At 43.1% G+C, this 16,618-nt stretch overlaps 1 protein-coding gene and 1 long non-coding RNA gene across 5 annotated transcripts in view; one reads left to right on the forward strand and one right to left on the reverse strand.

The window, feature by feature from the left end:
• Positions 1 to 549: 549 nt before the first annotated feature.
• LOC125093389 (uncharacterized) lies at positions 550 to 12,005 on the reverse strand. 3 transcript variants are annotated; one of them, XR_007125226.1, is made up of 7 exons: positions 11,810 to 12,005; positions 10,619 to 10,734; positions 10,135 to 10,211; positions 6,815 to 6,870; positions 5,193 to 5,278; positions 1,101 to 1,353; positions 550 to 870 (listed from the first exon to the last, which is right to left on the reverse strand). It is a non-coding gene; the product is annotated as an uncharacterized LOC125093389 (long non-coding RNA). The 3 variants fall into 3 exon arrangements; XR_007125228.1 differs by having other exon boundaries at positions 550 to 1,353; XR_007125227.1 differs by having other exon boundaries at positions 550 to 1,353; positions 5,193 to 5,281.
• Positions 12,006 to 12,222: 217 nt separating this feature from the next.
• The window catches only part of PCDH10 (protocadherin 10), a 61,031-nt gene continuing 56,635 nt past the window's right edge, over positions 12,223 to 16,618 (forward strand). For both annotated transcript variants that reach the window (XM_047718443.1, XM_047718444.1), the window contains exon 1: positions 12,223 to 15,721. In XM_047718443.1, coding sequence (XP_047574399.1) covers positions 13,091 to 15,721 — 2,631 coding nt within the window. In that variant the 5' untranslated portion in view covers positions 12,223 to 13,090. The remainder of the gene's footprint in view (positions 15,722 to 16,618) is intronic.

Below are 16,618 nucleotides of genomic sequence, written 5' to 3' on the forward strand. Positions count from 1 at the left end.
AGTGTCCTTATTTTAAACATAAAAATGCTACATAAGTCATAAGAAAGTCAGCTAAGTCTAAGCCACCAACTTTAAGAGTAAGAAAAAAAGGAGCATTTGTTTAAATGAGCATTTATTTTAAAGTTATAAATGAATTTTCCCATCCTAGATTAATTCAGGTGTGCCATTAAAAAGAATCATGACAAAGATCAATAGATTTTTTTTTTTTGAGATTTTATTTGTTTACTTGACTGATCACAAGCAGACAGAGAGGCAGGCAGAGACAGAGAGAGGGAGAAGCAGGCTCCCTGCTGAGCAGAGGGGCCAAGGTGGGGCTTAATCCCAGGACCCTGAGATCATGACCTGAGCCCACGGCAGAGGCTTAACCCAATGAGCCAGCCAGGCACCCCAAAGATGAATAGATTTTTAAAATAAAGCCTGTGTTCTAGGTTGATATTTACCCTTTTTTTTTCTTTTGCTTTTCAGAGATAAATCTTATATATTTGATTGTAGAAAAACAGTTAAATAAGAAATGATATACTAAAACATGAAAGAAAAAACAAAAACATTTTAGACAAATTTTAATTTGAATTTCAGTAAAAAATAACCATAAAACAACCAATAACTTAGTTTTCCAATCAGAAGACATCGTCCAAGCTATCTATGCATGTTAGAAATACTCTCCACTTGGAGGATGGGGCGCCTGAGTGGCTTGGTCGATTAAGCGGTTAAGCATCTGCTTTCAGCTCAGGTCATGATTCCGGGGTCCTTGGATGGAGCTCTCTGCTCATCAGAGAGTCGCTTCGCCCTCTGCCTCTGCCTCTGCCTACCACTCGCCCAGCTTGGACTTACGTGCCTTGCTCTCACTTCGCGCACGCGCTCTCTCGCTCACTCGCGAATGAATAAATAAAAAACAAAAACAAAAACAACAACAAAAAAAAACTTTCCACTCAGAATCTGAAAAACAGGTTATTAGTTCAGGATTCCCTAACCGAGTAACCTCTTACGAGTTTCTGGAATCTCAACACCAAAAAAATGGGTATTTTTCTAACCCTGGTAATGAAGAAAGGCTCACAATATTAATTCCCCTCCTCCCACATCAATGTCAAAAGGGAACTCACATTGCAGTAAAGAGAGGTCCAAAAAGTTCAAGCCTCGATTTCCCCTTCCAGAATCTCCATCTGTTGCCACCATTAGCAGTTTTGGTTAATTGGGGTGGGGATGCCAGGAGTGCCTCGGAGGAGAAGGCTACTGTTCTCCCTTGGAGGGCCTCACGTAGTGGAAGAGCACAGTTTCTGCTATCTCTCACATATTTGTTCCGGAAGTTTTTTTACTTGCCTTCGGGAGTAAACCCTAAGAGCACAACGTTAAGCCCTATTGGAAGAAAGGTATCTGAGCGACCTAAACCTGCCGCGTTTGAAAGGATTTCAGTCTAAAACCGAAACCAAGCCTCAGAGGTTCGGAGATGCAGAATCTCACGCATGCGCTCTTAGGGAAACCTGGGATACTGATTTGCTGTAAAAGCCCCATTTAAAAAAGAGGGAAACTTATCTCTGGGCCAATGGACATCCGCAAAGAATCTCTCCCTCTTCTCAAGCCAATAAATTTACTGCTTAGATTCTGGCTGGACTCCCCACTCTTTGCACTCCTTGTCCATTGCAGCGCTCTGCAGCCCTCGGTCACAAAAACTCGGTAAGTTTTGCCTTCCGATCTGTAGTTCTTTTGCTATTCCTGAATAAACTCAATTTCTGGTAATTCGAGTTTACCTCTTTTTTCAGTTGACAGATGCTATCATAAATCTAATTATCCCATGGTTTTATATATTTTAATTAATGCTCAAATCCTGCAGGGAATTCATTTTCATTTATCATGAAATATGAAAAAATAAACCTTTCTTTTCACAAGAGACATGAAACTTCTCCATTTTAAACCAAGCAAACTTCTATATCACCCGATGTGTCATCTATCCTTTTCCAATTGGTACTTTTTTTAAATTTTCCTATATCAAAAACATAGTTTTAACTACTATGCTTTTTTTTTTTTTTTCCTAAAGTGTGTACTTCACCTTTACACTGAAATCTTTCATTCTGGTCAACTAATCCTGACTTTATTAGTCTGTGAAAAACCTCACAGGATTATTCTGAATCTTGCATATGTAAAATAGTTGTCAGACTAATGACAGAATTGTTTCCAAACTCCATAACATCTAAACTACAATATGGGTCTGGCAATTATGGAATAAGGAAGCTGGGGAATATGAAAGAAAGATATATATATAGATATATCTATATATCTGTACACACTAAGACAACTGATAGCCTTTTCTTGAAGTGACATAATTCCATTTAGGGAGATTAAAGAATAGAGAAGCTTAGAAGCAAGACAGTGTCCCCTCTGGCTTGAAATTCAGTATATCACTTAGAGTCTACAAAATTAATCAACATTTTTTTAACTTAATCCTGAAATACTCTTCTAAATTATAGTATCTTCTGATTCTGTCTGAGGCAGCAAATGTCCTCCCATCTCATCAATGTTTACCCTTAACATCTAACATTCTAATCACAGAGAACTCCTTAGTTTGTCATGACCTTATAAAAGGAATAAAACAATTCAGAATATCGGCCATTTTCCTTGCTCTATTCATATTTGTATATAAGGTCAACATAGTATATATGAAATAGGGTGAAAATTAGAAAACAAAATCATAATGATACATCACTTTTGAGTAGTAATTGGAGAGAGAAGAAATGCATTTCATTAGTTGTAAGCACTTACATGGTGAACTTTCCATCTTGTGTTTCTTTGCAATAACCAACTTAAAAAGACCTTTCTCAAATACAGATTATTAAAAACATAGATTGTGGAATTGAGCAAAATATCTTAGAAATACCTTTTAAGATGAATAATAGTAGAAAGTTAAAAGGTCAATCATTCATTTATTTAATCAGCACATTTTTATGAAGTACCTGTTATGCTGCCAACAAATCCATCAAAAATGTGACCAGTTAGCTGAATGTCTGTTAGGTTCCTTAGACTTAAGTAATACTTCTCTCTCTTATCTGTCCAGCAGAATGAAAATATGTTTTTGTTAAATTAGATACTTAGGTATTCTGAGTAGGAAAGGTTAAAAAATGGTTTAAGAAAATCAGCAATCAGCACTTCATCATTAGATTAACAACAGCCCCAAGGTCCTCAAATATAGATGCTAATGAACAAGCAATAATATTACGTTTTATCATAATTCTAATTCTAAAGCTGAACTTTGGCTATTAGCCCAAACCATACCAAAAGCATTACTCAGGTATGTATGCTGAATGAGGATATCACCCTTGCCTGCTGACCTTAAATTTGGCCAAGTTCTTGCAGGTGGTGATGGAGAGGAAAAAAATCCAATGAAACAAAATTAAGGCCTTCTGACATGGTAGACTTAAGGAACTGAGTCCAGGGTCAGGATATTGCCCCATAATTGAAAAGATTATTTTGCTCTTTTTATGATCTCTACAGAAAGCTTTCTGCTCTCACTGCCTTCACTTCTCCACTGTGCAAACCCCTCTACCCTGCTTCAGATAGTTTTGAATCATAACAAGAGGCACTTGGGTGGCTCAGAGTGACTGATTCTTGATTTTAGCTCAGGTCATGATCTCAGGGTCCTGTAATCAAGCCCGGGGTCAGGCTCTGTGCTCAGCATAGAGTTTGCTTGAGATTCTCTCTCTCCCTCTCCCTCACCCTCTTTCCACCCCCACTCGTGTGTGCTCTCTCTCTCTCAAAAATCAATCAATCATAACCAAAAATGCCCTTTAATGAAAATCTGTGCCGAACTAATTGGTTTTATTGTAGTCTTTTCTTTATCTGTTATGCACTTGGTGGTCATAGTCACTATATGTTTTAACAGGTTTTTTTCATTCCGTTCAATGAAGTTATTCAAACCTTTTAATGTATGTTCTTTATATTTCAAATTGAGTATGAATCCTTAAAAAAATATATCCATGATTTACATTTTTTCTATTCTTTCAGTATTCCTATGACTATGCTCCTATCACACTAGCACCCATGCATGTTTTTGCTTCTAAAATTCTAAGAAGCTGCTAAAAGAATACAATACTAATAACAGCAATATTAGGCAGAAAAATTGCAAGGAGAAGGATGCTGAGGAGAAAGTCAAATACGATTGAAGCTTGAGACTCAGAATTGAGTCTAATTCTAACAAACTCATTCTATCTTAAGTAACTGATATTCACTAATTTGTTTTTAATTTTGAGAATTTTAGTACTCATCAGCATGAATAGAATAATAGGTATGAAGGCTTTACATCAAAGAACTGGAAGAAAAATAAGTGAACCTATCAAATAAGTGTACTTTAATCCTAAAATTTCGATAAAAACAGAAGTAAGAAAAACAAATTTTCACAATGAAAGAGCATGTTCTTAACAAAATGATTTTTAAAACCTGTCTATATGTCAGTATTATATAAATTAAAAACATAGAAAATTCAAACTTATCTGGAAGAAAACAAAAGTTTTAAAATAAAACACGACTATGAGAAAAGGTCATTATTGATTTTTATGTCTTGGTACCTAATTAAAATGTTGGTTTAGTCTTTTTCATATATTATTTGCATCCAATTTTCAAAATTATAATTTCCTATAAAATAGAAACAATGTGAAATTGTTTTTGCACCTCAAAGTAAATAGTTTGTGTTTCATGAAGGAGATAAAAGAGTTAGGAATCAGTGCCAATTATTTTCAATAAGCATCCTATTTAAGGACACTTTATTTCAAACATTTTGCTATAATAATATTTAACATTTATTGAGAGTCTACTATGGGCCAAGAGTTTTACATAGAACATTTTAGTTAAGCCTCACAATGATTCAACAAGGTCAATATATATTATCATATTTTAACAGATGTTCAGCATGTTAAATACACTTTCACAGAATTTCAAAGGAATTAAGTAGAGTGTTCAAGTTCAAATATTTTGAGAAGCAGGGATTTGAGCCTAGTTTGACTTGATTCTCAAGTTTATGTTCTTCATAATTGACTGTACCATTGCCTTCCACAGTTGGGTACTTTTAGAAATGAGTAAGATATAGAACCTACCCTGTAGAGTCTACATTGCACATTCTCTGAGTGACTGGATACACTTCTAAAAGAAATATGATATTTTCCTCTGTCAATACTTATTATCAAAATAATAATACATATTTTACTTACAGTAGGTAAATAAGATTCCATAATCATCTTCCTTTGATTATTTCTTTCTGTATTAAAATTATTTTAAAGTTGTTTCCTTTCATTTTCTGCTGGCACAAAATTGTCAAATAAATTTCTTTAACTTTAAAATAGAAAGTTAAAACAATCTTTTCTGAGCAACACTGAAGAAATTAGTATAAAATGATAGTAGAAATTTTGCTCAAAGAAAGTTTTCCTTTTAAATTAAAGACAAGTTCAGAAACCTATACAAAATAAACACTAATATTTGAATTGTAAAAATCTGATATACTTCTTGGTTTTTTTCTAGCTTTTAACAAACTCTAGTAAACTAAGACAATACTTCTGGAACCACTGATTAACATTGTATTTTTCAGGACTGGATGAAGCAGAGCTGCCTTCCTTTTGGACATATTTGTTTTATCAATTTCCATTTTTAGTTATTAAAACCTACAATTTACATATCAAACACTTCTGCATGAGAAAGAGGTGGGTGCTAGAAACCATTCAATCTTGTAAGAAAACATATTCAAGCTTGGGTTTCCTGAAAATACTCCCTCATACATACATACACACACACACACACACACACACACACACAACAGCTCCTTAAATTCATTTATGAATTTCTCCATGGCTCAACTCAGTTTACTAGCCATTTTGACTAGGATAAAACCAGCACTATTGCCGTACAAAATCTGGATGAACCCCACCTCTAAATTAGCTCATTGTTTGTTTGTTTCACCTCTTAAATAAATCTAACTCAAACTAGAAAAACATCATGGTGTAGGAAAGTGAGCCTCAACATGAGCATCAAAAGGCCTGAATGTGAATTTTGTATTCATTCGAAGAGTTACTTAAACTCTGAACAGCCTTAGTATCTTTACCTATGATGTTGAAATGATAAACTCATTCTAAATTCTCATTTTGTATACTTATAGATATGGGGAGGGATATGATAACTCATGTAAGAATGCTTGGAAAACATTGGCTGTTGTTAAAAGTCATTAGTCAAGGGGCGCCTGGGTGGCTCAGCGGTTAAGCGTCTGCCTTTGGCTCAGGTCAGGGTACCCGGTTCTTGGTTCTTGGTTCTTGGCTCTTGGATCGAGCCCTGCATCAGGCTCCCTGCTCTGTGGGAGGACTGCTTCTCTCTCTCCCATTCTCCTGTTTGTGTTCCCCTCTCTCTGTATGTCTCTTTTCATCAAATAAATAAAATCTTAAAAAAAAAAGTCATTAGTCAATTTCACCTAAAAAGCCTCCAAAAATTGTAATAAAATAAAGCACTTTACAGTGTAGCATCCTAGGCCCATTGAAATAAGAAATCATGAAAATCAAGTTTCTGATTTATAAAAAGTTATACTAAGTAGGGTGGCAATCAAACCGAAATAGATAAATTTTTATTGAAGTATCTATTTACTGTTTACTATTGTAATTCCAATTATTAATTACTAATGTAATTCTCAAGTTATGTTTGATATTCTTTGCCTGGTGTCTGTCTCCAATAACATTTTCAAACTCTTCAGAAAATAATGCTATGGCTTATAACCCTAATCACAATTTGGGTAATCTCATTTTGTATTTACAAACTCAAGGGGCTTTCCCTTAAGAACACAATTTATACTTACCAGACAAATGCTAGCATTATGCTGACTGTATCATTGTCAAATAAGAAGCAAACACACTGGGGAAGAAAAAAACACAGAATTCTAAACATCTTTTTTTTTCTTACTTATATAAACTTAATCAGGCCTTGCAATTACTTTTTGAAATTGTTCTGAATTGATCCTAATGTTTCAACCTTCATTTCTACCATTGGGCTCCATCAGTAAAACCCACACATCACTTATATTAGCAAAGCAGCTTGCTTTTTAAATGTGATATCTTGTAGTTCTTATTTACAATCCTAATCACTTCATTGATTTCAGTAAGAGTGATTATTAATGCTGTCAAAAGCAGAAGCTGTGATTCAATTTTTTTCTTTTTCTTTTTTTATAAACCTGGATAATTAAGATTAAGCCTAATAATGTGGCTCTGGAGGCCTCTGGGTAATTAGAAGTTTCCTGTGGTTGAGTACATAATACAGCAAAGACAGTCTTCACTTAAAATTCTACCCATGCCCTAAAATACTTTTATAAGCCAAAAATGGTTAAATAAAAGTGCTAGGAGTAGACACTCATCATAACACAGAGGTAACTAAACTTTTTTTTTTCCAGACTCAAAAAACAAGCACCACATAAAATTTAATCTGATTTTTTTTCCTGTAATTTATGACAGCCATAAAATCTATTCTGTCTACTAAGACCAAAATAAAACCAAGGTATATGACCTTTTTACTAACTCAGGTGTGTCTTTAACACACTAAGGAATTAAACAATGTTCTGGAAAAATAGGATAAAACAAATATGAAGAAGGTAAGACACATTTTGGAGAAACCAGATTTTTCAATATCAAAAGCAATGAAAGGAAAAGGTAAGATGAGATTATGCATTTTGATTTTCAGAGAATGAGGTCATGATGTAATAAAGCTTGTCATTCTAAATTAGATCTATTTATTTGCATTCTGAAAGGTGTGGAACAAAACATAAGTTTCCAAAGGACTATTTATCACCCAAAGACACAATATGTGAAGGAGCTGCTAGAATATTATTATGTTCAATGTTCACCCCCTGCCCCATACTCAGAAAAAATATATATATTTGGAACCCATATCAGACACCATTGCCTAATTTAAAAATATTCCTGGACCTCTTATTGATCAATATCTCTTATAGAAAGGATGAGAGTGTAGCATCTGAACTGAAACAGTATTATTAGAAAATGATATCGTGAGCATTAGGATGTATAATTCATGTTGCTTTCATTTGCTCAGACCATTGTAAAAATCCATAAATCATTTTCTTCTTCATGTATTGCTTAAGTGCAATTTGTCATTTTGCATTAGAGGGCTGCTTCAGCTCATCAGTGCTTTTAATTCACTGTTTAGAGTTTAACAAAACACTGGCCCTGTCTGATAACTGAAAAAAACATTGAAATGTGAAGCCGCACCAAGATTAACTAGGTTAAACAAAATGGAGAAGAACATTTCTACTTTGAACATAAGTAATGTTTTAATGGAATAGCTAGTATTCCCAATCCTCAAAACATGGATTGGTTTGTTCTCTGTTGACCAGAACATTATAACACAGTATCTAAAGAGTCACCTAAATGCTTATAATAGCATAAGTTATAAATCTTTTCTAGAAACTCTAGTCAACATTCTCTTTCTAAAGTAGATGAACAAAACTAACACAGTGTCTTGCCCCCAAAGCCTTGCCTTCCTACCTCTTAAGTTAGGTTACACTACTACAAATAAACCTATCTCATGGATACCCATAAGAAATGCAGTAAGGTCCAGGTCCTCTGAGTTTGCTCTCTGCACTCTCCTTGCTGGGAAGACAAATGCCAGGAACCACCTAGCTCAATCCTGGCTGGATCTGGTGTTTGAAAGACTTCTCATTGACGATTTAAATTTTTCTCTTCCATTTCTTAAAAAAAAAAAAAAAAAAAAAAAAACCTCTCAAAGCTCTGGGCACACTGCAATAATAAGAGGATTTAGAAACAAATTGCTTTCAAGTCAAGTTAAATCACTGCAAACACTCATTTATACAAACGCTGGTTAACAAACTTGTTTCCCTCCCGCCTTTTCCAGAAAAGGGTAGGGAAGAAAGCAACCCTGTTACCTAGTTTTGAAGTTTGTAACTATGTATATAAAACGCATTTGTGGGATCCTTAGCGCCCCCCAGTTTCTGCTGTACTTAGAGGCCAATGAAATACATGAGTGTGCATTATCATTCTCATACACCAACCAGGACTTTTATGACAATTGATTTTGATACATCCCTCGAAATAATAACTACTTTCCCCTTCTGGTTTAGGATGCAATTTGTTTTAGCCCATATGGTTGGCTCCCCTGGAGGGGATGTTGAGGGTGGGGGATAAGGTTGTGTTCGCTAGGCGTTACTGCTCCCTTCGCGGTCCATAATGGGGGGAGGGAGGAGAGTGGGACGCAGTATCACAGGATATTCTGCACTTCAAAGAGGTCGTGAACCCCTCTACCAAGGTTCTTATTTTTGTAATCATGGCCTCACTAAATTCCGGGGTTCACCGAAGGAAATGTAAAAAGAAAAGGAATTAAGAGGCCTTTTTCAAAGGCCTTTGTTTTGTGGGTGGCGGGGTGGGGCTGTGTAATGGTTCCAGGGTAAAGAGGCAGGGAAGGCTATTAACGCCAGTATCTGAATCTTGGCCTGAACAAAATACTCTCTCAATTGCCCTTGGATGGAGCTACCTAGAGGGAGGAGGACGGCTGGGCTCGGGTATGTTCCCTCTGGCAGAAGACCCCGTCGTCACCCCGAAGGTCCCGGGGCAGCCTCAGAGACCAGAAGTCCGAGAGGCGAGACCTCTAGAGGACCTGGGCTGGCTTCGCCGGCGCGGACACAGGCCTTCGCGACCCAAGAAATCCTGCAGAGCCCCCAACAGGCGAACCCTGCCAAACGAGAAAGCGCCAAAGAAAAATTCTCTGGCTTGCCCTATGCTGCTTTCGCCGCTAGGAGACGCCTGTAACCCACGTTTACAGAGAGAATTCCCGGCTCAAACACAACAGCTACCAAAAAAAAAAAAAAAAAAAAATGCAGCTCAAGTGTTACAGTGGATGTAGTGATTATTTACAGGCAAATCTGGCCATCTCTCCACGTTCTCATCTTCACCTCTGGAAGCTCTGTGGCTCTCAGCGAACGCCCCAAGTCGGCTCAAACTTCATCTACATTTTGAAAACACAAACCCTCTTCCTCAAACAATTTCTGGATCTGCATTGTCATTCAGCCACACGTCTCTCACATGCAAACACGCGTGCACTCGCGCTCACACACAAGTGTTTCCAAACGTATAAATGAAAACATTAGAAAATTACCGTCATTTTAAAAATGCTCCAGAATTCTGATGAGTCAGTTGAAAGAGCTCAAAATATTTCATTTCAATCCCGCAGATCTAAAGAAAAGGGGGGGGGGGGGTAGAAAATACAGAGGCAATGCCGTTATTAATATTCAGATACACTATAATCTCCTTTTCATTGATCCACAGGTCCTTTTTATAAACTGCCACTCCATTCTCAGCGGTAGACACGATGCTAAAATCATTTTAACTGCAGCGGTTTTCTCTTGGCTATGGCCAGTAGTCAATTTACTGCTGCTGAAAAAGGATTAGCCATTTTTGCTGGCATCTTTTCCTTCTAACCGCTCAAAGGCAGGACCCATCTTCATGAAAGAGCCAAGGGTGGGGGTGTCAGGGCACTAGACACGCACTCACGGGACTCACAGAGCCATGCCTCAGTCTGTAATCACGCCTGTGGGCACTCGCTCTCCTTAATTCCTTGCCACGAAGAAATGTCGACGTACCTCAGGATTGGGTAAAGGGCTCTCCTTTTCTCGCAGGTTGTGGCGGTGTTACTCTCGGGTCATTCATTACCAGGAAGCCGCAGGGGACCATTCTATATTGTGGCATAGGAAGAAGACTGAATAGGGACAGCTTTAGTGAATAACAACCCTCTACAGCCCGTTAGTTAATATAAAAAAATACGCTTTAAAAAATCTTTTTCTTGGAGAATTGACATTCATTCCACTCTCTAGCATTGAAGAGTTCGCGCTGTATTTTAACTTCACAAGAACTGGATGCATGGATGCGCTGCTCTGCCCCCGCGTCATGGCAGTGGGCACTCAGAGCTCCTCAAGCGCATCCTTCGAGATCGGGGTGTGTGGTTTGGCGCTCCGTTGGGGCTTTGCACAGTCTTGTGCACCGGGCCAAGGAGGATGGATGCGAGCACCGTTAAGTGTGCAAGCGCATTTTCCGATACCCGGAGCCCCACAGACTAGGGCACTGCATGCGCTCGGCCCCTGCCCACCTACCCATCCTCAACCCGGCCCGTGTTCTCAGCCGCTCCGCTGTTCCCATCCAGCGGTCTTGTCTCAAACTGGGCAAAAATCGGTGCCACGGTTTAGCATGGGGGTGAGGAGGAGGATCTCCAAATGTCAGAAAAAGCAGAAAATAGCCTGAGCGCGCCGCTGCAGCGTAGCACTTGGCGGGGTGAGGCGCAGGGATATCCGAGGCGCCTCGCAGCGCCCAGCGATGCTAAGATGCCAGCGAGTCGAGCCTTAGGCTGGCGTGCTTGAAGGCAGTGCTCAAATGAAACTCCTCAGTCATTGATCAAGGCGCTCTCAGTTTGAACTCGGTCCCCAAGGGATTAATCTATTTGGTAAGAATGTCGTGGATATACACCGAGGAAGGGAAGAGGCAAGTCTGAGGGTTCTGCACATCTATAGTACCTGTCCTCCCACATCCCTTGGCGTGAATCCCTGGGCGTTTCAGGACCCACCTCCGCCCCACACTCCAACCGCTTCACTCCTTTCCACACAGCCCCTTCAGACCCTCACGCTTAGTTTTTACACAATCCATATCTCTAAAAAAAAAAAAAAAAAAAAGCCAAACTCTGCCAGAGTCCCTTATTAGGTAACCCCTGTAGTTAGTGGCCCCTCTGCAACTTTTTCCCTTCCCGGTGATTTATTTCCACGATTAGTAGTAAAGGAAAATACCTTAAAGGAAAAAGAATGTTAGCGTCATTGGAAACCCCGCTCCGGAGAGAGGACACCGCTGCTGTTGCTATTATGTTTTCGCATTTGCTGATGCAAACAGGGAACCTCTCTATTCCCTCTCCATTACCTGCGGCTGGGGACTGGGAACTTTCCGCGGCAGAGTCCCCAGCCAGCGCCTCGGGACCTGCGAGGCTGTTCTCACTCTCACACTCACACTCACCCCGGCCGCCAGCCGGGACACTGGTTCCATCCCGCCCCTCCTAGCTGCCGAATGACGCACCTGCTTGACAGCCAGGTTGGCCAATTAGCGGCAAATCGGTGGGTGGTGCTCCTCAGCGATTGGTTGGCAGAATGAGGGCGCTGCGCAAAAACAGAAAAGCGGAGCGTTCGGAGCTCAGAAACTGCCAGCCGAGATCACAGGCTCTAGGGCTGAAGCAGGAGGAGGGAAAGACTGGAAGGAAGAGAGACAGGTTAGAGGGAAAGAGGCTTGGGAAGAAAACAGCAGGAAAGAAACTGGTCATCACACTTAATAGAGAGGCAGATGATGGTGGAGATGAGGACAGAGGGAGACAGAACTATGAAAGCCAAAAAATACAGATAGAGCGAAAAGAGGAGAAAATGCCAAGAAGAACATCCATCCGGAGAAATGAAGAGAATGAAAGTTTTATGCTGCAGAGCCGTTCTATGTTTTTCCGGCACAAAATTCTCTTGCTGTTTTTAAGCCCTTTTGCATTTGCCAGCCGTTGACATTGAGGCATGTTCAGCGGTGCCAGCAGCATCTCCTCTTCCTTCTCCTCTTCCTCTTCATCTTCCTCCTCCTCCTCCTCCTCTTCCACCTCCTCCCCCTTCTCCTCCTCCTCTTTTTCCTCCTCCTCCTTCTCCTCCCATCAGCAAGAAGACAAACCGAGGACAGTCTTGAAATATCGAAATTTCCTCCTTGGGATTTGCCAGCGCCGCGTTGCGCCAAGACTGTCGGGATAAAGGACGCTGACTATTGTATTATTATTTTATTAATTGGTCAGTGGGAAGATTACAGATGAGGAAAGGGGACGCCTGTCACCCTTCCTGCGCTAAGATTGAAAAATGAGGCTGATTTGGGGGAAGCCCTAAAATGAAGCAAAAGGAATAAGATTTTTAAGGACAGAAAGCCACAGGAGCCCCCCACATAGCGCACTTTTATTTGTATTTTTTTTTTCAGATTTTTTTTTTTTTTTCGTGGTGGTGGGGGAGGTGATTGGGTGGCTGGCTGGCTGCGGGAAGCTGCTTCCTTTCCCTTTGGAGATGATTGTGCTATTATTCTTTGCCTTGCTCTGGATGGTGGAAGGAGTCTTTTCCCAGCTTCACTACACAGTGCAGGAGGAGCAGGAACATGGCACTTTCGTGGGGAATATCGCTGAAGATCTGGGCTTGGACATTACAAAACTTTCAGCTCGCAGGTTTCAAACGGTGCCCAACTCGCGGACCCCTTACTTGGACCTCAATCTGGAGACCGGGGTGCTGTATGTGAACGAGAAGATCGACCGCGAGCAAATCTGTAAGCAGAGCCCCTCCTGCGTCCTGCACCTGGAGGTCTTCCTGGAGAACCCCCTGGAGCTGTTCCGGGTAGAGATCGAAGTGCTGGACATCAATGACAACCCCCCCTCCTTCCCGGAGCCGGACCTGACGGTGGAGATCTCTGAGAGCGCCACGCCGGGCACCCGCTTCCCCCTGGAGAGCGCATTCGACCCAGACGTGGGCACCAACTCCTTGCGCGACTATGAGATAACCCCCAACAGCTACTTCTCCCTGGACGTGCAGACCCAGGGGGATGGCAACCGATTCGCGGAGCTGGTGCTGGAGAAGCCGCTGGACCGAGAACAGCAAGCGGTGCACCGCTACGTGCTGACCGCGGTGGACGGGGGAGGAGGGGGAGGAGGAGGAGAAGGAGGGGGAGGCGGCGGGGGAGGAGGCCTACCCCCCCAACAGCAGCGCACCGGCACTGCCCTACTCACCATCCGAGTGCTGGACTCCAACGACAATGTCCCCGCCTTCGACCAACCCGTCTACACTGTGTCCCTACCAGAGAACTCGCCACCCGGCACGCTCGTAATCCAGCTCAACGCCACAGACCCAGATGAGGGACAGAATGGCGAAGTCGTGTATTCCTTCAGCAGCCACATTTCGCCCCGGGCGCGGGAGCTCTTTGGACTCTCCCCGCGCACCGGCCGGCTGGAGGTGAGCGGCGAACTAGACTATGAAGAGAGCCCAGTGTACCAAGTATACGTACAAGCCAAGGACTTGGGCCCCAACGCCGTGCCCGCGCACTGCAAGGTGCTAGTGCGAGTACTGGATGCTAACGACAACGCGCCGGAGATCAGCTTCAGCACCGTGAAGGAGGCGGTGAGCGAAGGCGCCGCGCCGGGTACAGTGGTGGCCCTGTTCAGCGTGACCGACCGCGACTCAGAGGAAAATGGACAGGTGCAGTGCGAGCTGTTGGGGGATGTGCCGTTCCGCCTCAAGTCTTCCTTCAAGAACTACTATACTATCGTGACTGAGGCCCCTCTGGACCGAGAGGCTGGAGACTCCTACACCCTAACAGTGGTGGCTCGGGATCGGGGCGAGCCGGCGCTCTCGACCAGTAAGTCGATCCAGGTACAAGTGTCAGATGTGAACGACAACGCACCGCGGTTTAGCCAGCCGGTCTACGACGTGTATGTGACCGAGAACAACGTGCCGGGCGCGTACATTTACGCGGTGAGCGCCACAGACCGCGATGAGGGCGCCAACGCCCAGCTAGCCTACTCAATCCTCGAGTGCCAGATCCAGGGCATGAGCGTCTTCACTTACGTGTCCATCAACTCCGAGAACGGCTACTTGTACGCCCTGCGTTCCTTTGACTACGAGCAGCTCAAGGACTTCAGCTTCCAAGTGGAAGCTCGGGACGCCGGAAGCCCCCAGGCTCTGGCTGGTAACGCCACTGTCAACATCCTCATCGTGGATCAGAACGACAATGCCCCTGCCATTGTGGCGCCCCTCCCTGGGCGCAACGGGACTCCAGCGCGGGAGGTGCTGCCCCGGTCGGCGGAGCCGGGTTACCTGCTGACCCGCGTGGCCGCAGTGGACGCGGACGACGGCGAGAACGCCCGGCTCACCTACAGCATTGTGCGGGGCAACGAAATGAACCTCTTCCGCATGGACTGGCGCACTGGGGAACTCCGCACCGCGCGTCGGGTGCCGGCCAAGCGCGACCCCCAGCGGCCTTACGAGCTGGTGATCGAGGTGCGCGACCACGGGCAGCCGCCCCTGTCCTCCACTGCCACACTGGTGGTGCAGCTGGTGGATGGAGCTGTGGAGCCCCAGGGTGGGGGCGGGGGCGGTAGCGGGGGGTCAGGGGAGCATCAGCGCCCCAGCCGCTCTGGCGGCGGGGAGACCTCGCTGGACCTCACCCTCATTCTCATAATTGCGCTGGGCTCCGTGTCCTTCATATTCCTGCTAGCCATGATCGTGCTTGCAGTGCGTTGCCAAAAAGAGAAGAAGCTCAACATCTACACGTGTCTAGCCAGCGACTGCTGCCTTTGCTGCTGCTGCTGTGGCAGCGGGGGCTCGACCTGCTGCGGCCGCCAAGCCCGGGCGCGCAAGAAGAAACTCAGCAAGTCGGACATCATGCTGGTGCAAAGCTCCAATGTACCCAGTAACCCGGCCCAAGTGCCGGTGGAGGAGTCCGGGAGCTTCGGCTCCCACCACCACAACCAGAATTACTGCTACCAGGTCTGCCTGACCCCTGAGTCCGCCAAGACCGACCTGATGTTCCTTAAGCCCTGCAGCCCTTCACGGAGTATGGACACTGAGCACAACCCCTGTGGGGCCATCGTCACCGGCTACACAGACCAGCAGCCCGACATCATCTCCAACGGAAGCATTTTGTCCAACGAGGTAAGGCTGAAGCGAAAGGACCACCATCTCTCATCTCCTCCATCTGAAAGCCTTCTCTAGCCCGGCCCTTGTATCTCTGGTGCACTGTGTATTTATATTTAGGATATTAACTTATTTGTATCTTTGTGGGGGCAGGAATTGGGGGGAGGCTATCCCACCCCTTCCTATGTAACCTAAACTTCTTGTTGTCCCTAATTTTCTGCGCTCCCCCCCCCTCCACATTTACTTTCATTTCCTCCCCTTGGTGCTTTGCCACCTTGGACCCTCCTTCTTCCCTCTGGCATCGTTCCTTTAAAATCCTAACCCCTTCTCAGTCCTTTCCCTTCTCAGAATTCTGAGGGGAGCGAGGGAACTGCGATGGAGGGACTTTTTGGTACTGGCAAAGGTCTTTTTGCGTTTGTCCCAGACATTAATAAAGTTAATTCTGTTTGCTTTGTTTATCGATGCTTTCAGTCGCGTGTAAAGTAAGCTATAGATTGTTTTAACTTCGCACAGTTGTCTAAACTCAAATGCATGTTTTAGTGAATAAGTTATCAGATCCTTGTCCTCTGAACTCGGGTTGCAGAAAAGCCTTCAGTTCTCCTCTGGACAGCATTTACAGACGCTCCTCAAGTCCAACGCCCACACAGTGTGAATTTGAATGAAGTTGCTTTGGCACAAATCCCTGTAAGCGTAAACTAACAAAAGGCTTAAACAATTGTTACCTTAAATACATCTTTTAGCTAATAATCACATTTTGCCACTGTTCTTGATAAATCACTGCTGTTGGCTTTCCTTCCTCGAAGAATTTGGCTTGTCAATTCTGATTTCTTTTTAAAGATGGAGAAGTGGCAAAGTTGGAAGGAGGGAGGGAGGGGGAGAACAGAGTTGATTTATGTACAAGAAGGTTTGGAGCAG

The sequence above is a fragment of the Lutra lutra genome, chromosome 2 (assembly GCF_902655055.1).
Source record: "Lutra lutra chromosome 2, mLutLut1.2, whole genome shotgun sequence".
Classification (NCBI taxonomy): Eukaryota; Metazoa; Chordata; class Mammalia; order Carnivora; family Mustelidae; genus Lutra; species Lutra lutra.